Here is a 22,236-nt window from a genome sequence, read left to right as displayed (position 1 = left end):
TCGTTCAACCTCCAAAAAAAAATATATATGTATATGTATCTGTCATCGCTGACTCTCTGCCCCTCCTCCTTCCCATCGCCGACTCTTTCCATTTCCTCGCTTGTTTTTGTTGCTATTTCGCGTGTGTGTGTCCTGCTACCCCTCTCTCTCCCCCCTGTGCATCCCTTTCGTTGATCCTTTTTTTTTTTGCATCGTTGCCGTGTATCGCGCGCCGAGGCAACCCACCCCCTCTCTCGCTCTCTGGCTCTCCGGACTCGTCGAAAGACAAGATACCAAACACAAGGTAGAACAAACAGCAGTGTCGGCTCACCCTCACACGGCTCACAGAGATCGATACACACTCCCTTTTCTCTTTTTTTTCGTTGTGTCCTCCTCGTTCTGCACGCGCACACCCGCACCCACGCAAGCACGCACAGCCGATAATACGACCAGCAGCACCACGCCCCTTCCAGCGTGCGTACCACTGAGGGCGACTGCGATAGCGCTTGTTTTATGTATCGGTGCTGGTGTGTGTGTGCGCGCGCGCCTGCGTGTATTGTCACGCCTTTGTTCACTGGTCCCTCTTCCCTCCCACACCTACAGACATACAGACTTGCATAAACGAAAAAACAACTGCAGTAACGAGAGAATCGAGCGCGCTCCTCTCGTCGTCTGCACGGCATATCGTGTACGCTTTACGCTGAGCGGGGCCCACTCCCTAGGGTGTGACACTCCATTTTTTTTTTGTGGGGTTTTCCCCTCCGCGCTTGTCGCTCGTATTTTCGTGCCTTGCTTCTCTGGCGCTCCTTCCCTGCTCGTCCTTGTCGCTCAAGAGACACGCCCCCCTCCCCCCTCTCCATCCCGCCTGCCCGTCCCTCCCTTCTCTGTTTTCTCACCACTTTTTTGTCGTTGCTCTGCTTTTGCGTCAGGCGGTGCGTGCCGTGTCTCGTTTCTTTCCCTGCTTGTAAGTCGACATCTTCCCCTCGCTCCTTCTGTGTGTTTCTTGTTTTGGTTGCGTGCTTGCTTGTGTGTGTGTGTTGAGTGTGTGTGTTGTTGCGTTTCTATTGTTGCGTACTCTCACGCTGTTTGTGTGCCTCTTGCGTGCTACGGCGCTTCACTCTTCGTGCGTGAGGTGCCATACCCGTTATACACAACGTTGTGCCGTTTTTTTTTTTGTTCTTCTCTGTGGTGCGGCGTCCCTTATGGAAACGTCTCTACCGCTCGCCATCTCGCACCAGACTAAAGAGGAAGGCGACTCGGTAAGCAGCGTGCACGTCTTGCGTCCCGCGTGCTTCGAGGCCTCGGCCATTACCTCCGGCGCTCGCGGCACAATCGCGGCAGGGAAAGGCAGCAGCAACACCAATGTCGACGCATCCCCCAATGTCGCTCGTGTCGTGACAGGGAGCGTGGAGTACTACCTGACCGACTGTAGCCCCCACATCCAGGGCATCCATTCTCCTGTCTTGCCGACATACAGCAGCAACAAGCCCGCGACTAGCGCCTGCGCCACCCCTAGTGGTTGTCTCGTGGTACCGGTGCCTGGTGCACCGCAGGAAGCTATACCCACGGTGAACTCGCCGTCGGTGCCGACCGTCAGTGCCAACGGCCGTCTCAAGGTCTCGAGCCGCCTTGGCAACATCAGCACTGGTCCATGCCACGTTGATGCCGCCGGCTCGTGGGCCGCCTCCAACTGCCTCCTGAAGACGTTAGACAACTCCGGCAACGGGATCTCTCCACTCTTGCTCGCACCTGGGAACAGCCCCCACGACTGCGGCGCCGACCCCCGGCTGCTCATCTCGGAGAGCTCGTCGACAATCGCTGACGAGCTCGAGAACGATAAGCCGCCTCTCTCCAGCACCGGCAAGGGGAGTGAAGCGAAGCGCTTCTTCGGCGCGACGCCACGCAGCGGAGAGTTCTCGCCGCTGATCGAGTGGCTGCTGCGCCGTGGCGAGCGCGGTGACGTCGGTGCCCCGACGGCATCGCAGAAAGACGGCGACGAGTACACGCAGGCGAGCTTCTTCAACGAGGACTACATCATGAATTTGTGCGCTGCGGCGACGGCGGTGCTGGGGAAGGAGCCAGCGCTGCTGGATCTGGAGGTGGTAGCGCACGACACGCTGGTGGTGGTGGGCGACATCCACGGCCAGTTCCAGGACCTCTACACGAGCGTGCTCTGCCAGCAGTACGACCGGCGCCGTTGCAACCCCGAGGGACGCGACTGCCGCTTCCTGTTCATGGGTGACTACGTGGACCGTGGCCCGCACAGCCTGGAGGTGGTGCTGCTGCTGCTGGCACTGAAGGTGGAATATCCGACGCTAGTGTACCTGACGCGTGGCAACCACGAGGAGGAGAAGACGTCGCGCGTGTACGGCTTCTTGACGGAGGCGACGTCGTCGCTCGGCGCCGCGGCCGGGACGGCGGTGTGGAGTGCCGTGAACAAGGTGTTCCTCGACCTGCCGCTGGCTGCAATTGTGCAGACACTGTACATGCGCTTCTTTGTGACCCACGGCGGCCTCTCGCCGGGCTTGCAAAATGTGGAGGATGTCGCGAGCATTGATCGCCACGCGTATGGCACCGGGGATCTGTCGAAGGAGGCGCACGATATTGTAGATGGCCTTCTCTGGTCCGACCCGTGCATCAGCACGGGCTTATTCTCTGTTAGCTCGCGAGGGTGCGGGTGGGACTTTGGCCCTGCTGCGTCGAGCGACTTCTGCAGCAGAAACAAGCTCAATTTTATTTGCCGCGCGCACCAGGTAGCGATGGATGGGTACTTCTGGACGCACAACGACCGCGTCGTGACGGTCTTTTCCGCACCGAACTACTGCGACATCAACAATAACCGTGGTGCCGTCATGGTAGTGTCTGGAGAGGCGAACAAGCCGTCCTTTGAACAGTACGACTGCTGCGATGAGAGGGACTGGCCGTGTCTGGACTCGTGCTTTCCACACGCCTCTTTCTTCTAGGCCGTGGTAGTGGTGGTCGGTGTTGTGAGTAACAAAAAGGCTTACTGGCAACACCTACGTGCCCGGGTGTGCGCCCCTTCCCCTCCTCCTTTCTATTTCTCGTTGTCTCCTGCGGCATGCTTCGTGGGCACCGTACTGCTCAACTGTTTCACGTTTCTCGTACGAAGAGAAAGAAGGCAACACAGTTGTGAACACCGGTCCGCGTGCACACGCGTGCATGCATGCATGGTCGCTGCTCTCTCACGCTGTGCTCTTCCCTTTCCTTTGCCCTCCAATCGAAGACAAGAGCAGCAACAAGGGACAGGCACAAGGATGGCACTCGGGGTGCCCACCTTTACTTGTTACGACCCCTTCCCTGCTTCCCTTCCACTCCCGCACTACAGCGGAAGCACTCTCGGATCCTCTTCGCTGTTTTCTCGCGTGCAACGAGAACAGTACATCTATCGATGTATTTCATGCGTGGTCGCTCTGCTCTCCCGTCTTCTCACCTCTCTCTCGTTTCTCTCCGACAAACCCACAGGCCCGACAGTGCACGGGAAGACACACACATACACACACGCATGGTCGTACGCATACCCTTCAGAGACGAAGGTGATGTGCTCCAAATGAAGCTCCGCGCATGAGGCTGTAAAGGCGCGCTTGGGCGGGTCCCTTTCTGCGCGTGTCTCTGGGCCCGTGTAAACAAGCTTTTCGTGCTGTTACTTGCCCTCTCTCGCCGCCGACCCGACCGATGTTCTTCACCGACCGCAACGCCCTCCTCCGCTGCCGACTTCACCGTGGTATCACAGGGTCCGGGGACCCCACTCTGCGTGTGTGTGTGTGTGGGGGGGGGGAACCAAGGCTGCCGGTATACCTGCCCATGCCGAACCACTTCGGGTGGTGACAGGGGCTGCCATGCCCACGACGCAGGGAGGTCAGAGCGATGCATCGCCGCTGATGCCGGCAGTCAGGTTCTGGAGGGCGTTGCGTCGGAGCGACCTGCGACAGTGCACACGCTTGCGCCATCCATGTGGTGGGCGAAGTCTCCGCGTGACTGGAACGCATCCCGCCCGACGCTCACTGCCTACTGGTGTGGGGGGCCTGGGACCCCTCCCCCCCCTCCCCGAGGGGCGCAGCAGGTGGCGACCTGCAGAGAGGGTCTGCGTCGAGCTTGAGACGGGGGCCGTGCTCAGCTGACTGAGTCGGCGCACTGCTGTACCGGCGTGTGTCTGCTGCTGCTTCTGCGCACCGCGCGGATGTGTGGGGCCTGCGGCAGGGCCAGCGGGTGTGTTGGTGGGTGGTGGCGGTGCTCGTGTTTGTGCAGCTGAGGCAGTCTCCTTAGCGGTTGGTTGGTTGTTGTTGTTTTTTCGTGCCTTTTCACGTGCTTCTGTGATGTCGTTCGTCTTCCGTCGTCCACCCGCTTCGATCATGGTCGACCTCGTGTGGTGCTCTCTTTTCGTGCCCCCGAGGGAGTTGTGGTCTGCGTGGTGCATACACGCACACACCCCGGCACAGGAAACAAACATGCATGCGGATTGTGTTGAGGGATGGGGGCGATGGCAGTAGGGAGAGAAGAAAAGAAGGCAACACGGAAAGCAAAAGCAGAAACTTGGAGACGAAGCAGCCATAAATCCGCGCTCTCTGTACTTCGCCCGAGCAAGCGGATGGCGGCGGTTATGGGAGGAGGGCGAGTGTCGTGGATGAAGAGTAATGACGAACTCGTTGGCCAGCATGGCGTTCAGTGGTTTTCCCTGTCTCTGCCTCTCACGCACCAAATTATATGTCCTGTTCTCCCTGTCACTTCTGCTTGCGCTGCGGTGGGCGTGTTTGCTGCGCGAGGGCCGTGCGCCGTCCTGCTCAGCGGCAGCGATGAGACTAGATATGGAAAAAAACGGAGGAGGGGGGAATTGCAGACCGCGTGCGAGCCTTCTCTGCGCGCCCCTCGCCAACGGCCTCTTCCCCCCCCCCCGCGCCCGCCCCTACGCACCTTATACCCATCCGCCCGTTCTCTTTTATCGCTCTCCTCTCACCTGCCCCTTTTCCGACGCCCGCCCATCGTTTACGACGTGCACTGCCGTACGCAAACCCAGAGGTAACTGCGCAGGCGCGGCACAGCACCTTGTGCGCACGTTTCTCTCCACGGCTTCTGATATCGTTCTGTGTATTTCTTGATTTTGTTCGTGTTTCACCCTCCTCCTCTACCCACTCTCCCTCCCTCCCTCCCTTTCCTTTTTCCTTCGCCCCTCAAGTTGTGGATCGCCTGTTCTCCCTCACCGGGCGCCCGAGGAGACGTCGCCACGCGCGGATGCCCTTTTTGGTTGCTGAGCAGCACCACGCATGATTCTTCCGCGGTACGCATACGCGCACGCAGACATGGATCAGAAGCAGATGCAGAAGCTGCTCCTTATGGGGCCTGGCGGAGCCGGAAAGACGTGCATGCGCAGCATCATCTTCGATAACTACCTCCCTCGCGACGCGCTGCGACTCGGCATCACCATTTCGCTCGATCAGAGTCAGGTGCACATATTGCGCAACCTCTTTTTGAACTTGTGGGACTGCGGCGGCCAGCACCGCTACGTCACGGAGTACTTGAATCGCCAGAAGGAGTACATCTTCCGCTACGTTGGCGTCATGCTCTTTGTGTTTGATATCAACAGCATGTGCCGCGACAGCCACGGCGGGATCGGCGGCCTTGGTGGCGTTGGTGGCGAGAGCAGCAGCGCCACGACAGATTGGAAGCTGCCGGAGATGCTAGAGTACTTCCGCGAGGCAATGCGTTTTATTCGCCAATACAGCCCGAAGGCAAAGGTGTTCGTGCTCCTGCACAAGATCGACCTCATCCACAAGGACATACGCGAGGAGATTTTCCAGGCCCGCAAGCAAGAGATTCTGAACTGTATCGACTCTGACAACGGCATGAACATCGAGTTCTTCGGCACCAGCATTTGGTCGGATTCGCTTTACCTGGCCTACAGCTCGGTGGTGCGCTCGCTAGTGCCGCACCGCGACGTGCTGGTGGAGATGATGCGCGGCATCGCGATGGCGTGCGACGCCGCCGAGGTGGCGTTGTACGAGCGGAGCACCTTTCTATGCCTGACACACATCAACCGCAAGGCCGCCGCCGATGGCTCCAAGGCGCTGTTTCTGCAGGGCGACGGGGAGCTGCGCACGACAGAGGTGAGCGAGACGGTGAAGCACTTCAAGCTCAGCTGCATGAACAACACCACCAGCCTTGGCGGACTGAGCATCACCACAGAGACGTTCACGGCGCTCTTATGCCCGTTTACGGAGTGCACGCACGTGCTGGTCGTGTCGGTAGACCCGAAGGTGAACGTGGAACTGCATCGTCTCAACGTGAACGCCGCACGACGACGTTTTGAGCAGTTCCTGGACTCTGACGAGCCCACCGCGTGTGCGATGCGCGAAGTTCTGTAAGAGGGGGCGCCGAAGCGCAGTAGAAGCGAGAGAGGAGGGAGGCTGGTGTGTACGTGTGCGTGTGCATGATGCCCTCTCCCTTCTCTTCTCTCTTCTGTTTCTTCACCTCCTCCGTCTTCACCGCCTTTCCTCTTTTCCATCCTCCGTAACACTGCTACTCTTCTCCACTCCCTCGTGGTTTCTTCCCGGAGTCGTCCTGTCAGGGCAAAGGGGGAGTCGCTCTCGCCCCCCTCTCCCATCGTCCCTTGTTTCAGTGTGCGTGCCTGCACGCTGTTGTTCTCGTCGGTCGTCGTTGTGTGCTGTACGTATGTGCGTGCGTGTGTGAGATGAGGGTGAAACGCTATCCCTGCCCCCTCCCCCTCTATCACCTTCACTTTTCCTCTTTCTCTCGTTTTTTTTCTGTAAATCGTTTTCGCTCTTTATTGGTGTGCGTGTGGCGGTGAAGGGGGACTGTCACCTCGCGCCTCCCCCTCCCACCCCAACCCACTGCACGCCTTCTCTCGGTCTGTCTCCGCTCGGCGTTTCGCAGCGCAGGAGAGCACGTCAAAAACGGCAAGCTGAGTCCGCACGAAGGAGAAAATTGGCACGGGAAGTCGAACGGTTGGAAGAGGGCGTGCAGGTGGCGTACCCCCGGCACAGGGGAGCACGTGCACACTCGTACGCCCGTGCCTGGCGTGGTTCACTTTGTACGGCGATCTCGCTAGTGTCACGCATGCACTTTACTGCCGCCTTCCGTCATTGCCAAGAGGCTTTCGCTGCACGGCGCTGCTGTACCGGGACGAACATGTATCTGCATGCATGTGTGTCGGTTCGGGTGTGTCTGACGACCTTGTGCCTCTTCGCTCTCCTTCGACCCCTCTGCAAGTCGTCATCTCCTTTGAGCTCCCGCCGACTCGCCCCTTTCATGGGTCCACGCGATCGGCGTCCCGGTTGCGTGAGAGGCTCCCCTCCCCTCCCCCCCCTCTTTTTCACCCTCCGCTCTGCCGCCGCCGCTTCTCGGCCTCCTCGCTACTTCGCGCTCCTCGCCCTTTCGTTTCCCTTTTCCGTCCCTTTTCACGGGCACGCGTTTCCTCGGGTGTGCGTGTGTAACGTGCCTCCCTTCGAATGGCGCAGCAACACAGCGGCGAACGAACAAGAAAACCGCACAAAGCCGAGGGAAGTGTGATCACGAAGGGGGCGACGCCTCTTCCACCACCCCCACCCTCTTTTTTTGTCTGTCTCTATCTCTCCTCCGTCTCTCCCTCCACTCTCACAGAAACGAACACACACACCTATACGTTGCGATGGAGCAGTCGTCCTCACCGCCCGCGTCTCCATCGCCGTCTCCGGTTGTGCTGCCGACGTGGCGCGTTGGCCACGCCGTCACTTCGTCGTCGCGGTGTTGCACAGCGTACCGCGGCCGCTATGTTGTGTACGCCGCCACCGACAACAGCATCGCCCTTGTCGACGTGCTTGCGGAGCATCCGAGCAGCCTTTCTGCGGAGGCGCGCTGGCGATACGCAATGCGCTTGAGCGTCCTCGCCTCGCCGGACGAGCGCATCAGCTTTGTCGTCGGCCACCCCGAGAAAGACCTCGCATGCGTCGGCACGGCCCACCACGGCCTCTACGTTATCTCTCTCACGAATCCAGCGCTGACGGAGGCAACAAGGTTGCCGCGCACCGTGACCGGCGACTGCACGTACGGCGCGACGTTCCTGTTCTCAGAGGAGGCGAACTACCTGGCATTCTCGTCGCTGCTGCACAGTCGACCGCTCGACCAAACGCCGCACCGGCTCTCGCTCTGGAGTATCGACACTAAGGCGCTGCTGTGGCGGGGCGCCATGGGGCCTCTTCAGAGCATGTGCAGTCTCGCCTTCGGCCTTTCCTTTGCTGCCTGCAGCGCCGGCAAAATTGGCTTGTTCAGCGTGCAATACACGGCCCCTGCCGCGGCTGGCGGCGCAGAGGCACCGGCTGATGGTCAGGCGCCCAAGCACAGAGAACGCAACCGCCTAATGGTGCTGAGCCGCCACTGCAGCACCGTGGAGGAGCTGTACGACGTTGAGTATACGTGCTGTGTGGCGAGCCCGGTGGAGGGCGAGGAGACCTACCTGGCGCTGACAAGCAGCGGCTTTCTCGTTGCCTTCGACGGCTCCACCGGATCAGTGGTGCGGTGGATGGACTGCAAGGTGTCATCCGCCACGGCGCTGTGCTGCATTGGTAAGGAGAGCCTCATGCTGACCGGTTCCATCACGCGCCTCTTCCAGGCCGAGACGTGGGAGTTTCAGGGCAAGGTGAAATGGCAGGACGTCCTCGGCGCCACCCCTTCCGCCGGCAGCGATGATGCCGGTGCGACGAAGGAGGTGCACGAGGGCTCGGTTGTTACCGCGAGCGGCGCGCATGTCTTCACAAACGGTGCCAGCGCGGGCAATGGCGTGCTGGTCCTCTTTCACGAAGGCAGCGCGTTTTCCCTGTACTCGATGGAGCCGAGGACGGGCACGCAGCGGATGAGCTTGCGCCGCGCATCTCTCTTCACGCCGCCCATCTTGGTGCCTGCAACGCCGGCGGAGATCTGGCACATGAACTCAGCATTGTGGTGCTGGTGGACTCCGCAGGCGCTCATGTTTGTCTCTCCCCCCGGCTGCACGCTTGTCACCGCTTTTGGCAACCCGTCCACCTGCGCGACGCTGCACCCTGCCACGGGTGTTGTGGTGCTGTTCGACACGGCGCGCCACGCTTTCGTGGCTTACGGTCATCCACCGGGGACGCCAGCCGAGCTGGGCAGTACAGCGACGAGCGCGGACGAAAGCATCCTCAGCCTTACCAGCTCCCCCACCGGCGATGTTGTGTATGCGCTAGCTACATCGACAGCGGCGAGCGGGCCCTCGGGGCTGCAGCTTCGTCGCTACCGATGCTGCTGGGCGCAGATGCGGAAGGGTGGCAGCCGTGCTCTCCAGCTGGAGAGGATCAAGATCAACGGTTCTGACTCGGTGCCTGCTGGCACACATGCTTTAGTTGTGTATAGTGGCGGCGATGTGGCCACCTCGGGGCCTGAGTCCACAGCGACGGATGCGGACAGAGTCGTGGCGGTGCAGCGCACGTCCATTACCGCGCTCGGCAGCAACGCGGAAGCGGGCGATCGCGCATCTGCCCCGCCTACTTACACGCATGCAGATGCCATTCAGCACGTGGTGCCGTGCCAGGGTGGCCTGGTCGTGGCTGGTGCGGCCACTTCCGCGTATGTGGAGGTCAAGGGTGCATCGCGATGGGTTGTGAAGTTGCTCGCAGAGCCACCGGCTGCACAGGCGGTCGAAAAGGATAGCGGCGCCAACGTGTGTGCAGTGGCCACCGTGGTGAGGCACCGGCCGGATATCGTGGTGGTCTGCCGCGGGTCGCGCCTCTCGGTGTGGCAGCTAAACAGCGACAGTCCCCTACTGATCGCCACGCGGGCTATTTCAACCTTGGTGCGTGCCGTTTGCAGCGCCGAGGACAAGGAAAATGCGGAGCTGCTTGTGTGGACGCTCGGCTCTGGCTGTTTCGACCTGTACAAGCTTGGTCCACTGCGTCGGGCTGCAGCCCTTCACAACGATGCAGAGAAGCTGCTTCCACCCCCTAAAGAAGTAGGGAAGAAGAGCAGCGCGGCTCCCTCGTCGTCGACATCTCGGCCCCCTGCGTCATCAGCCGCACAGGCCTTTAACGCAGCACAGCGGCGCCCCGCCCGCACCCCCCTCGCTCCCGCCGCGAAGGCAAGAGGCGTGCCGAAGACAATGTCGGAGGCCCGCAGGCAGCGCCGCACCGCCTCCGCCAGCGCCCCGTCCAGCCGCGAACTCTGTGACCGCTTTGACGAGCTGACAGGCTTCTACGCACGTCAGAAGCGCGACAGCCAGACAGGCGAGCACGCACGCACCCCCCGCTCAGCAGGCCCCTCTCGGCGCCCCCACCCCTCCATCATCGCAGCCGCAGAGGCCAGTGTGCCCTCCTCACAAGACGACAGTGTGCCGGCGCTGTCGCACACGCCTCGTGACCGCCAAACCGAGACACTGGCGAACCCACCGGCCACTGCGAACTTGGCTGTCTCGGCGGTTGATGTGTCGGAGCTGACTGTAGACTCTCAGGTGCTCCGCGCCGGCGTGGCGGCAGCGGCTGCCGCAGGCGTCAATGAGGAGTTTTGCGTAGAAGATGCGAACGAAGGTTCAAGGAACGGCAGTGCGTCGACGTCTCTAAAGAGTACCGGTGCTGACGAGCCTGCCGCGTGCCCCGACAGCCCGCCGCAGCGACGGAACGCACAGCGCGGTTCTTCAGGGCCGCCGTCAGATGCGGAGGATGTCATCATCCGGAGCTCCACCAGCAGCGGTGGTGCAAAGCCCTCCTTCCTCCCTTTATACTTAAAGCACCAGGAGCCGCCGGCGGTGGCTGCGAAGCCGCACCTTAGCCCCAATGGCAGCAACAGCTCCACGACGACGACGGAGCAGTTCACTGTGCAAGCTCGTCACCTTCGGGAATCTCTGCTGCACCTAAAGGAGTTGCTGGAGCATAGCGACCTGCTAGACTCCGCGAGCCACGCGTCCTTTGTAGCGGCTGAGGAGGCGGAGCTCGACGAACTCCCCGACCTCCTCACGACAGTCGCGGCACAGCTACAGTTGCGCCATGTCCGGCGATCAGGCGAGAGTGCGCATGCGAACGCTAGCGGGGTATCCTCTGCCGCTGGTGGACAGAAGCCCACGCCTGACGCTTACGCGGCGGTGGCGGCGGAGCTTGCCCGCATACAGGTGCAGAACGCGAGGCTGGAGGAGCAGAACCGCATTATCCTCACCCAACTGCGCGGCGGGCCGCACTAGGTAGGCAATGGCGACGCATACACACACACACACACACATGTTTGATATGGGGCTACCTTCTCGATTCCCTCCACCCAGCCTCTCACTGCGCGGCACTGCTGGCGTTTGCTTTCCCTTACGGTGTGCATGTCCTTGACTACTTCGGTGCGAGGGCACCTCACCCTGTCCTGGTGCGTGCGTGCCCGCGGTTTTAGTTTCTCGATCATCTTCCCCCCTTTGATGGTTAAGTCTTGCGAGATCTCGCGCACGTGTGTGTGTGTGTGTGCATGCGTGTGCTTCCCGCTCTCGCTCCTTATTGTATGCCTGAGTTTGTCTGTCTCAGGTCGTCGATCTCGCAATGTGTGAGTGTATCGTTGTTTTCAGCAGCATTTTTTCTTTGGTTGTTGCGTGCACCATCCTCCCATCACCTCGAACCCGCCCCGCACTCTCACGCCTCATCTGCCATCTCCCGAAGGTCCACTTGTTTGCTTCTATTCCTTTATCTGTTGACTTTCTTTTCCCGATGACCACGTGAGGACACGAACCCTCTGCGCGGTTGTATCACCGGCTCCACTGCACACGCACACCTCCCACTCTCTCTCTGTGTGTGTGGGGGAAGCCAAAGCTGCCGGTATACCTGCCCATGCCGAACCACTTCGGGTGGTGACAGGGGCTGCCATGCCCACGACGCAGGGAGGTCAGAGCGATGCATCGCCGCTGATGCCGGCAGTCAGGTTCTGGAGGGCGTTGCGTCGGAGCGACCTGCGACAGTGCACACGCTTGCGCCATCCATGTGGTGGGCGAAGTCTCCGCGTGACTGGAACGCATCCCGCCCGACGCTCACTGCCTACTGGTGTGGGGGGGGGGCCTGGGACCCCTCCCCCCCCCCTCCCCGAGGGGCGCAGCAGGTGGCGACCTGCAGAGAGGGTCTGCGTCGAGTTTGAGACGGGGGCCGTGCTCAGCTGACTGAGTCGGCGCACTGCTGTACCGGCGTGTGTCTGCTGCTGCTTCTGCGCACCGCGCGGATGTGTGGGGCCTGCGGCAGGGCCAGCGGGTGTGTTGGTGGGTGGATGGGCGGGGGTGCAGTGTGGCATGTAGCCGGCGCTGTGTGGCCGAGAACGAGTGCACACGCGTTGAAACGAGCGAAATATTTTGTTTCTCGTGCATTGGTCAGCATCGTGTGGTGTCTTCCATCAGCAGTGCTTCGCCATCGGGAACTGCACTACAACTGCGAAGGGGCGATCCAGTGAAGCAACTCACGATACGAAAAGGTGGCGAAAGCGTGGCCGCGCGCTAAGAGCGACCTACACCACTCTCTTATCGTTTTTCTCGCCTGCCTCGCTACCACGTTGTCAGACCTTGGCGATGGTACGCCTGTGGCGGTGTGCACAGATGATGTGTATGCGCTTGCCTGCACGCGTGAATGCTTGTTGTGTGCCTTGTCTGTCGTGTAGGACGATACCCCTCTCGACGCCTGCATTTTGTGTTCGCCATGATGCCTCTCTCTTCCCCTCTTCTCTGCTCGCCGGTGCGATGCCTCCTCCCTATCCTCGTACCTCGAGCTTTGCTATGCGGCTTATGAGTGTGCACGTGTGCCTCATCGGTCGGAGACACGGAAGCAGTCGCACCCGAGAGCGCCTGCACAGTTCTACAGGAGATGCGGCTGCTCTTGGTAGCGAGACGCATATACACACGCATAAAGAAGCATCTGCACACGTAGTCCATCTACTTTCTCGGCTGCACTAGGTTCCGGCATTCATCTTTCGTTGCCACGGCGTGCGTTGCCCGCGAGGCGCACCCCGGGGACAACCTTCACGCCAGGGTGCGCTCTGGTGCTGGTTTTCCTCTTCGATCCCGGTGACGCTACGCGCGCGCTCGTGTGCGTCGGAAGTATCTCACGCGCAGATCCCATTTTTGAGATGCCGCCTCCGCGGAGACCATGAGAGAAGCGTGTGCGACGTTCGGGGAGCCGACATTGCCCGAGCTGGCGCGCGAGTGCTACCGCTTCGTGGCAGAGCTGATTCTTGGAAAGGCCGCTGCCGCCGACATTGGAGGCTACAGCAACGTCCACCACACGCGATGGCAGGAACGCCACATCATAGCTGCTGAGACGGTCGTCGAAGCAGAGCAGCGTTCGCGACAGCAACACCAGCGCAGCCCTGCCGAGCACCTAATCAGCCAGCTTGCACGGCTTTGCCCGCTTCTTTGCTCTAAGGCTGGAGAGGATGGCCTCTGCGGCGATGGGGGCACGCAGACGCTAGCGGGCAGTGCGCTTGCGCCGCCCCCGCGAAGCAACGCGAGCGCAGTGATCGTTGAGAGGTCACCGTCGTGGCAATCAGGAACGGCGGCCTCGCCACCGAACTGGTGGGACAGCGCTGCCGACGCCCTTGATGCGCTCTTCGATGCTGTGGACATGTACGTGGAGTCGACTGCTGTATCTCCCACTTTCACGATGCCCGCCCTTTCGCTACCGGCAGCGGCGCTTGGCGGTCAGTCGCTCTCGCAGATCGAGGCTGCGCTGACCGAGGAAAGCTGCATTATGGCTGGACTACTGCTCCACCGCGAGGTGCGGCCACGCAGTGGACCGTGCTATGCGACGGTGGTGTCGCCTATGCTCGTGGTGTTGGACTTGGACGGTACGTTGCTGCGCTCGCCCCTCAGCTCCATCTCGCTTCGAGCCGCGCAGGTGGCGACTACGGCGGAGGTGCGCGCACTTTTCGTGGATGCAGATTTTCTAGGTGCGTTCTGTGAAGCTGTCACCCAACACGGGCATGAGCTGGCGATCTGCTCTCTGACAGAAGGGACGGCAGATCAGTGGGCCACGTGTCTCTCCGTCGCTGAAGCGGTGGTGTGCTTGCTCTCGTGCGTTCTTCCGCCGACCCGCGACTATCTCACTAGCACCGACGATGTTGTGTGCTTGCCGCGGTCGGTGGCGGGGCCGGGGAAACTGTATCATCTGCAAGAGTTGCAGCAGCGTAGAAACGCGCGGGATGAGGAGCAGCGTCTGCGAAGGAGTCGGATTCATCCACAGCAACAGCAGCGGCGGACCTACAGCACCTGCGCTGAAGCTGCAGATGATGCCAGCGATTCCCTGCGCACCGGCCTCTCTCCGTTACCTCCGCAGACCCCCTCCGTTCACCATGATGCCATTGTAGGTGGGCTGTGGAACCCGTCGACGCTTCTGTTGCCCAAGTGGCTGAGCACCGACGTGGTGCTGATCGACGACGACAGAGAGAACTGCCGCATGGCGGTGACTCAAGGCTACCACGCCACGCCGTGCGCCGAGACTGGGATGAGCGCCTCCTGGTACGCGGCTAACCCAGAGCTGCAGGTGCTCCTCGGCATCCCGGCAAGCGAAGTGGTGCCGCACAACGGCGCTCGCTCACGGTGGACGTCGCTGTGATGGTGAGCAGAGTTGCCGTATGTTGTGGGATGCGCGCACCCGTGCTGTATGTGGTTTGTTTGTTTCGCTCTCGTTTTTGTGCTCCCTCAGCCACTGTGGGGAGGAGGAGGGTGGGTGGGTGGGGGGGGCTATACAGGGCCCAGCTGCGCGACATGGACGCCAACGCTTTCACGATGGCGCAGTCTCGTGTAGGTGCCTGGGTGTGCGCAGAAGCGGGCTGCTCAGCTAATCGTGGACGATCAAGATTGTTGTCATGGCTCTTATCGCGGGTAGTGATGGAGAAGCGAAAACAGACGAAACGAAAAGGAAACACACTCCAAGCTGGCGATGACCGCGCGATGCCGGCGGCCTTGGTGTAAGGCAACTGCTGTCGAGCACGACAACTCGCCAGTCAGCTGAAGAGGCTGATGAGATAAGACAACAAGTGACGGGTACTGCAGATGACATCCGGTGGTCTGCACCCCCCACCACCACCACCACCATCCCCCGCTGGTCTTTTTCCATGCATCCCTCTGTTCAATGTCGATTCTCGCACATCACACCTCGCTCTGATTCTGCCCCTCCCTCCTCTTTCCCTTTTTTTTTGCCTTTGTTCTCTCAAGCTCTCCACGCAAACGCACGACGCGCTCTCCCTTCGGAAAAATACACGCCACCACCACCACCACCATCACCACCACCACCATCACCACCACCACCACAAAGGAAGTGCCTTAAAGTGATCGCCACCCCCTGTTTTCCGAGCGCTTTTTGTTTGTTTGTTTGTTTGTTTGTTCGTCTCTTTTCTTTCTGCTCGCGTGATTCACTTTTCGACTCTTTCTCTCTCTCTCTCTCTCTCTCTCTGTCTAAGCGTGCGTGCGTGTGTGTGTGTGTGTGTGTGTGTGTGTGTGTTCCACGCGGTGGGTTTTCGCTTCGTCTTCCGTTACCCATCTTCACGCTCCGCTCCCGCACGTGGCCCGCGCGCTCTGGCACGCCTGACCCCTCAAACTGCACACATACACACAGGAGCCCCCATACACGTGCAGAAACCATCCAGATCAAGCCTGCACCACCACCACCACCACTATCATCACCCTTCTCTCTCCCCCTCTCTTCTTCATCTGTTTTGACTGCTGTTGTTGCTATTATCATTGCGCTGTTAGCCACGCCTTTGCCTCAGTTACCTTGCCTGTACGCCGGATTCTTTTTTTTATGCTTTCATCGTTTCTTCAATTCTTTGTAGTACATTGTTGCTGTCGCTGCTGCTGACTTGAGGACACGTCTCTCTCTCTGTGTATTCAGGGAAGCAGTCTCTATTCCGCCCACCCCACTCCACCCCCTTCTACCGCTCCGCCCCCTCCTCCTCCTCCCCCCCCCATTACACCTCCCCGATCCTTCAACTCCTTACATTGGTAATACTGACCTTTTTTTATTTTTTTATTGATTTGCATCTCTTCTTCTTCGTCTGTGTGTGTGTGTGTGTGTGTCGGTCATCCTCTGCCCCTTTGAAGTCACACCCGTGCATTAGTACCCTCCGTGTCCAGCCCCCCCCCTCCCCTCCCCTCCTCCCCTCCTCCCCCCCTCCACTCCCCTCCCCCACGCAGGCCTTTCGCTGCGTACGACACTTGGTGCTTTTGCTTGCGCTCCTTTCTTCGCTCCACCACCCACCTGACTGGAGCGCCACACCACGACCCGTTGCCTTCTCGTGTTGCACCACTCACCCGTTCGGGTCGTCGTCTCCTTCCATCATTCCATACGTGCCGCACTTCTCAGCCACTTTCCACTTTTCCTTCTACCCTCGCTGCAGCCCTTCCTCCGTCCTCTTTCCCTGACGCTCACACGGACACACACACACACACAGTCTCGCTCTGTCTCGCACGGGGTGTTTGTGTGTGCGTCTGACGCGGGCAGTCGTGGGCCGGCCGCCTCTCCCTCCCTTTCGTTGTTCACAGAAACGCGCGGGCCCGTCTATGCGAGTGTATGTGTATGCTGGTGGTACGCCTTCCTCTCTGCTTGCTGCTTTCATACATATACATATACATATACATATACATATATAGATATAGATATAGATAGATACATATATATATATATATATACATCTATATATATATCTATATCTATCTATATCTATCTATATACCCTCTAAGAGCTGCGCAATCATGCGCAACCAACTGCCGTGTTGGCGCAAGCGCCTTCCCACCAGAATCTTCTCAGAAAAGCTGTCAAAGTCCTTCTGCTGTTTTAGCGCAGAGGCGGACGTGGACGAGGATGATGAGGTGATCGTGTACCTTAACGACCCTGAGTCGAACGCGCAGTTTAACTATCCGTCGAACTTCATTCGCACCTCCAAGTACACGCCCCTCTCCTTCCTCCCAGTCAGCCTCCTGCTAGAGTTCAAAAAGGTGAGTAATTTGTACTTTCTCATGAACGTCATATTCAGCCTCATCCCAGGTGTGTCCCCGCTGAGTCCGGCGACATCGATTGCGCCGCTGGCCTTTGTGCTCATCGTGGCAATCATCAAGGAGGGGGTGGAGGACATCAAGCGACATCAGGCTGACAACCGCGCCAACTCGATTTTAGCGCAGGTGCTGCGAAACGGCAAGCTCGTCTCGATGCACAGCAAGGACATCCACCCCGGTGACGTCGTACGTATCAAGAACGGCGAGGAGGTGCGCGCGGATGTCGTCATACTTGCCTCGTCCGTCGAGGAGGGGCAGGCATTTATAGACACGTGTAACCTGGACGGCGAGACGAACCTGAAGGCACGCAGGGCTCTGGAAGCCACCTCTGCGCTCTGCGAAGTGGAGGCAATCATGAATAGCACAGCCGTACTGCACACGAGCAAGCCAGACCCAGGGCTGCTGTCGTGGGCAGGGCTGTTGGAAATCAATGGCGAGGAGCACGCACTCTCGCTGGAACAGTTCCTGTATCGCGGCTGCGTGTTACGCAACACGGACTGGGTGTGGGGCATGGTTGCCTACGCAGGGGTCGACACGAAGCTGTTCCGAAACTTGAAGCCAAAACCGCCAAAGTCGTCGAACCTCGACCGCAAGCTGAACTACTTTATCATAGCCATCCTCATATTCCAGAACATCATGCTCTTTATCTTAGCCTCCATGGCAGTGTGGTGGAACAACAAGCACAGGGAAACGCCCTACCTCCACTTCTTTATCGACTTCCGCAAGGACATAACTCTGTGGGGGTACCGTTACTTGAGCTACTTCATTTTGCTGAGTTTCTGCGTGCCCATCTCGCTGTTCGTCACGATTGAGGTGTGCAAGGTGATCCAGGCGCGGTGGATGCGCGTAGACTACCTCATGATGGAGTACATGAACAACCGCTGGCGGCACTGCCAGCCGAACACGTCGAACCTCAACGAGCAGCTGGCAATGGTGCGCTTCATCTTCAGCGACAAAACTGGAACGCTAACAGAGAACGTCATGAAGTTCAAGCTAGGCGACGCTCTCGGTAATCCGATCGACGCCGACAATCTGGACGAGTGCATCGCGCAGCTGCGCAAGGAGGCCGAGTCGAAGGGCCTAGGCCCGCTGCAGGAGTATTTTCTCGCGCTGGCCCTGTGCAACACAGTTCAGCCCTTCAAGGACGAGACGGATGACTTGGGTGTCGTCTACGAAGGCAGCTCCCCAGACGAGGTGGCGCTGGTGGAGACCGCTGCTGCTGTCGGCTATCGCCTCATCAACCGTACGACAAAGTCCATCACACTCCTCCTGCACGATGGGACGCGCAAGGTGTACAACATCCTCGCCACACTGGAGTTCACGCCGGACCGCAAGATGATGAGCATCATCGTCGAGGACAGCGACACCAAAAAAATCACGCTGTACAATAAGGGGGCTGACAGTTTCATCAGGGCGCAGCTGAGCCGCGCCCCGGATGTGCAGGGGCACATCGAAAATGTCGACATCCCTCTGACAGAAATGTCCTCGTCGGGGCTCCGCACGCTGCTTGTGTGCGCCAGGGACATCACACGGCGCCAGCTCGACCCATGGCTCGCGAAGTTCGTCGAAGCCGGCAAGTCCCTGCACAACCGCAGCTCCAATATTGATAAAGTCTGCTTAGAGATGGAGAAAGACATGCGGCTCGTCGGCGCCACCGGCATCGAGGACAAGCTCCAAGACGAGGTGCCTGAGACACTGGCCTTCTTCTTGAACGCCGGTGTGATCATCTGGATGCTCACTGGTGACAAGCGCGAGACCGCCGTGACGATCGCTGCAACGTCGACCCTGTGCGACCCGCGCAATGACTTCATCGACCACGTCGACATTGGCCATCTGAATCCATCGGACCCCAAGGCGATTGAGCGCGTAGGGCGCGACCTCGACGTTTTGGAGCAGCACATCGCGCTCAAGGGGACCCACAAGGAGCGGCGCTGCACCTTGGTCATCGACGGCCCAGCGCTGAACATCGCAATGGAGCACTACTTTGACCAGTTCCTGCGCCTCTCCCATGAGGTCAACTCCGCCGTCTGCTGTCGTCTCACGCCGATCCAGAAGGCAACCGTCGTTCGCATGTTCCAGAAGTCAACCGGTAAGACAGCGCTGGCCATTGGTGACGGCGCCAACGACGTGTCCATGATCCGGGAGGGGCGTGTGGGCGTGGGCATTATTGGGCTGGAAGGTGCACACGCCGCCCTCGCCGCCGACTACGCGATTCCGCGATTCAAGCATCTGCACCGCCTATGCGCGGTGCATGGCCGCTACTCGCTCTTCCGCAACGCCAGCTGCATTCTGGTTAGCTTCCACAAGAACATTACCGTGTCGGTGGTGCAGTTCATCTTCGCCTTCTACGTCGGCTTCTCGGGGCTAACGCTCTTTGATGGATGGATGCTGACCTTCTACAATCTCCTTCTAACAAGTATCCCGCCCTTCTTCATGGGCATATTCGAGAAGGACCTCCCCGAAGATGCCCTGCTGGAGCGACCGAAGCTGTACACACCGTTGTCGCATGGCGAATACTTTAACCTGGCGACGCTCCTGCGGTGGTTCATCGAATCACTGATAACGGCGGTGGTTCTTTTCTATGCTGCTTACCCGACATTGATCCATCAAGACGGTTCCCATCAACGTTACACCGGCGCCGAGACCGGCACGCTCGTGTTCAGCGGCTTGATCCTCGTCATTCAAGCTCGCTTTATCCTGCAGATCCGCTACTGGCAGTGGCTTCAGGTGTTTGGCGTGACGATGTCAATATTTCTCTTCCTGTTGCTGTTTCTCGTCTACTCCGCCATTCCCTCAATCTTCAGTGACACGAATTTCTACTACCAAGCTCTCGACCTGATGTCGACCGCCAAGTACTGGTTTTTCATGCTCTTCTACGTTGGTACCGAGGTGGTGGTCATAGTCAGCGTCATGACATTCCAGAAGAACCTCTTCCCTACCCTGCGCGACGTCGCGGAGCGACAGTACGCTGTTCAAAAAGATGAAAAGCTGTGAAGATTGTATGACGGTGATTAGGAAGACGATCCAAGAACTGGGGGAGGGGGGCCGACAAGGAGAGCAACGCCTGGCGCTGGACCGTAGGTTGACCCGAGTGAATGTCTGTGCTTGGTAGTCACTTGGCGAGGGAAGAGCGTGGGCAGAGCATCGGGGAGAGGAGTGCGTGCACATGTGAGTGGTTTAGTCTGTGGTTTCACTCCTGCTGCATCCTACCCCTGCGTCGCTTGCACCTCCCTCTCTGTGTGTCTGTCGGGTGTGCGTTTGCCTGCCTGGTTTTGATTGCTAGGGGCGACTCCCTTCTATTTCCATACCTAATCCACATCGAACATGGCTAACTGTTTTGTTTTGTTTTGTGTTGATGTTTTCTTTACTTTCACACGCATGTCTGCTTGCCTTTTCCGCGTGTAGGTGTGTGTTTGGTGTGTATTTGGTGGGCATGCGTACACGTGTGCCGGCAGCTGTTGGCGGTCGAACGTCTTCTTTTTTGTTGTTTTGTTTCGCGCGCCCGGGTAAGTGTCCTCCTGCCCCACTGCTTTGTTGTTGTTGTTGTTGTTGTGTGTGTTGTGTGTGTGTGTGTCGCTTCGTTGGGCTCCTCTTCCTTCTGGTGGGGTTGCACACGGTTACGAGGCACACGTGCCGAGATCGACGCCCGCACGTGCAGAGACCCCCCCCACACACACACACACAAACACCACCTCTCCCCCGCGACAAAGCTGAATAACAACACGAAACCAAAAAGGCTGACTTGCCAGCATCCATAAAACAATAGGAGAATACCCTCGCAACAAGAGACGTGTACACACACACACATGTATATATATATAGGTGTGTGTGTATGTGTGTGTGTTTTGTGCTTTATTTTTAGTTTGCTTTGATTAGCTTAGCCGTGCCTTGATGGCCGGCGATACTTCGCCCTGGTCTCAAGATCTAATGCCCACTCTGCGTGTGTGTGTGGGGGGGGGGAACCAAGGCTGCCGGTATACCTGCCCATGCCGAACCACTTCGGGTGGTGACAGGGGTTGCCATGCCCACGACGCAGGGAGGTCAGAGCGATGCATCGCCGCTGATGCTGGCAGTCAGGTTCTGGAGGGCGTTGCGTCGGAGCGACCTGCGACAGTGCACACGCTTGCGCCATCCATGTGGTGGGCGAAGTCTCCGCGTGACTGGAACGCATCCCGCCCGACGCTCACTGCCTACTGGTGTGGGGGGGGGGCCTGGGACCCCTCCCCCCCCCTCCCCGAGGGGCGCAGCAGGTGGCGACCTGCAGAGAGGGTCTGCGTCGAGTTTGAGACGGGGGCCGTGCTCAGCTGACTGAGTCGGCGCACTGCTGTACCGGCGTGTGTCTGCTGCTGCTTCTGCGCACCGCGCGGATGTGTGGGGCCTGCGGCAGGGCCAGCGGGTGTGTTGGTGGGTGGATGGGCGGGGGTGCAGTGTGGCATGTAGCCGGCGCTGTGTGGCCGAGAACGAGTGCACACGCGTTGGCCGAAAAGGCAGCCTGGGCTGGTGTGTGCATTCTCGTCACCGTTAGACAACGGCCTCACTGCGTACGAGAGAGAGCTCAGTGTTCTGGAGACTGTGATAATGTGTGTTTCGCTTTTCTCTTTGTTGCTTTGCTTTTTTGTGTGTGTGTGTGTGTTGTTTTTTGCCTTCAACTCTGCAGTGTAGTGTAGTGTGTGTGTGTAGTGTGTGTGTGTAGTGTGTAGTGTGTGTGTGTGAGCGAGAGCCATTTTAGGTGGGGGTAGTGACACGCATGCGCAGGACTTGCCTTCGTTGCTTTCGTAGCACGCATGCGTCTGTGTGTTACTTGTGAGTAAGTGTGCGTCGCCTCTAGCGCCCCCCCCCTCTTTTGTGCTTTTTCTAGTACGTGCTGGTGGTCGAGGTGGCTCCGCTCTCTCAGTCTCTCATGTCCACCTCTCCCCTCTCTCTCATCGTTGCCACGTGCGTGCGTGTCTCTCATTTCTCTCCTCTGCCCATCTAGCTGTGTATGACGGTGAGGGCGTTACTTGGGAGGTGAATGCTGATGACTGATTCGCGCTCGCTCGCTCTCTCTCTTCTCCTTACCTTCTCCTGTGGCTAAACTGACACGCGAGTGCACCCGTTCCTGCGGACATGCATGCACTCCCACATGCCCACTTCTCCCTCCTCTGTGTGCATGTACGCGAGTGTGTGTGTGTGTGTGTGTGTGTGTATGTGTGCTACTTCAGCCTCGAAGCACGCGTGGTAGGGACTCAAGTGTACGACGAGGTCGG

General features: G+C 59.2%; 5 protein-coding genes across 5 annotated transcripts; all 5 read left to right on the top strand.

Annotated features, from left to right (window-relative positions):
* Positions 1–1,181: 1,181 nt before the first annotated feature.
* Positions 1,182–2,942, top strand: LMJF_13_1570 (phosphoprotein phosphatase-like protein; the record flags this gene model as incomplete). The annotated part of the gene is made up of 1 exon (XM_001681849.1): positions 1,182–2,942. The coding sequence occupies one exon, from the start codon at positions 1,182–1,184 to the stop codon at positions 2,940–2,942; it is 1,761 nt and encodes a 586-aa protein (XP_001681901.1).
* Positions 2,943–5,258: 2,316 nt separating this feature from the next.
* Positions 5,259–6,356, top strand: LMJF_13_1560 (putative ras-like small GTPases; the record flags this gene model as incomplete). Its single annotated transcript, XM_001681848.1, has 1 exon — positions 5,259–6,356. The coding sequence occupies one exon, from the start codon at positions 5,259–5,261 to the stop codon at positions 6,354–6,356; it is 1,098 nt and encodes a 365-aa protein (XP_001681900.1).
* Positions 6,357–7,639: 1,283 nt separating this feature from the next.
* LMJF_13_1550 (conserved hypothetical protein) lies at positions 7,640–11,170 on the top strand (the record flags this gene model as incomplete). The annotated part of the gene is made up of 1 exon (XM_001681847.1): positions 7,640–11,170. The coding sequence occupies one exon, from the start codon at positions 7,640–7,642 to the stop codon at positions 11,168–11,170; it is 3,531 nt and encodes a 1,176-aa protein (XP_001681899.1).
* A 1,918-nt stretch (positions 11,171–13,088) lies between these two features.
* On the top strand, positions 13,089–14,552 carry LMJF_13_1540 (hypothetical protein; the record flags this gene model as incomplete). The annotated part of the gene is made up of 1 exon (XM_001681846.1): positions 13,089–14,552. The coding sequence occupies one exon, from the start codon at positions 13,089–13,091 to the stop codon at positions 14,550–14,552; it is 1,464 nt and encodes a 487-aa protein (XP_001681898.1).
* Positions 14,553–16,690: 2,138 nt separating this feature from the next.
* Positions 16,691–19,984, top strand: LMJF_13_1530 (phospholipid-transporting ATPase 1-like protein; the record flags this gene model as incomplete). The annotated part of the gene is made up of 1 exon (XM_001681845.1): positions 16,691–19,984. One exon carries the CDS (start codon positions 16,691–16,693, stop codon positions 19,982–19,984), a length of 3,294 nt encoding a protein of 1,097 aa, XP_001681897.1.
* Between the last annotated feature and the right edge of the window lie 2,252 nt (positions 19,985–22,236).

Source organism: Leishmania major, chromosome 13, assembly GCF_000002725.2.
Source record: "Leishmania major strain Friedlin complete genome, chromosome 13".
NCBI lineage: Eukaryota > Euglenozoa > Kinetoplastea > Trypanosomatida > Trypanosomatidae > Leishmania > Leishmania major.
Note: the sequence above shows the minus strand (reverse complement) of the source record. Positions and strands in the feature narration are given on the sequence as shown.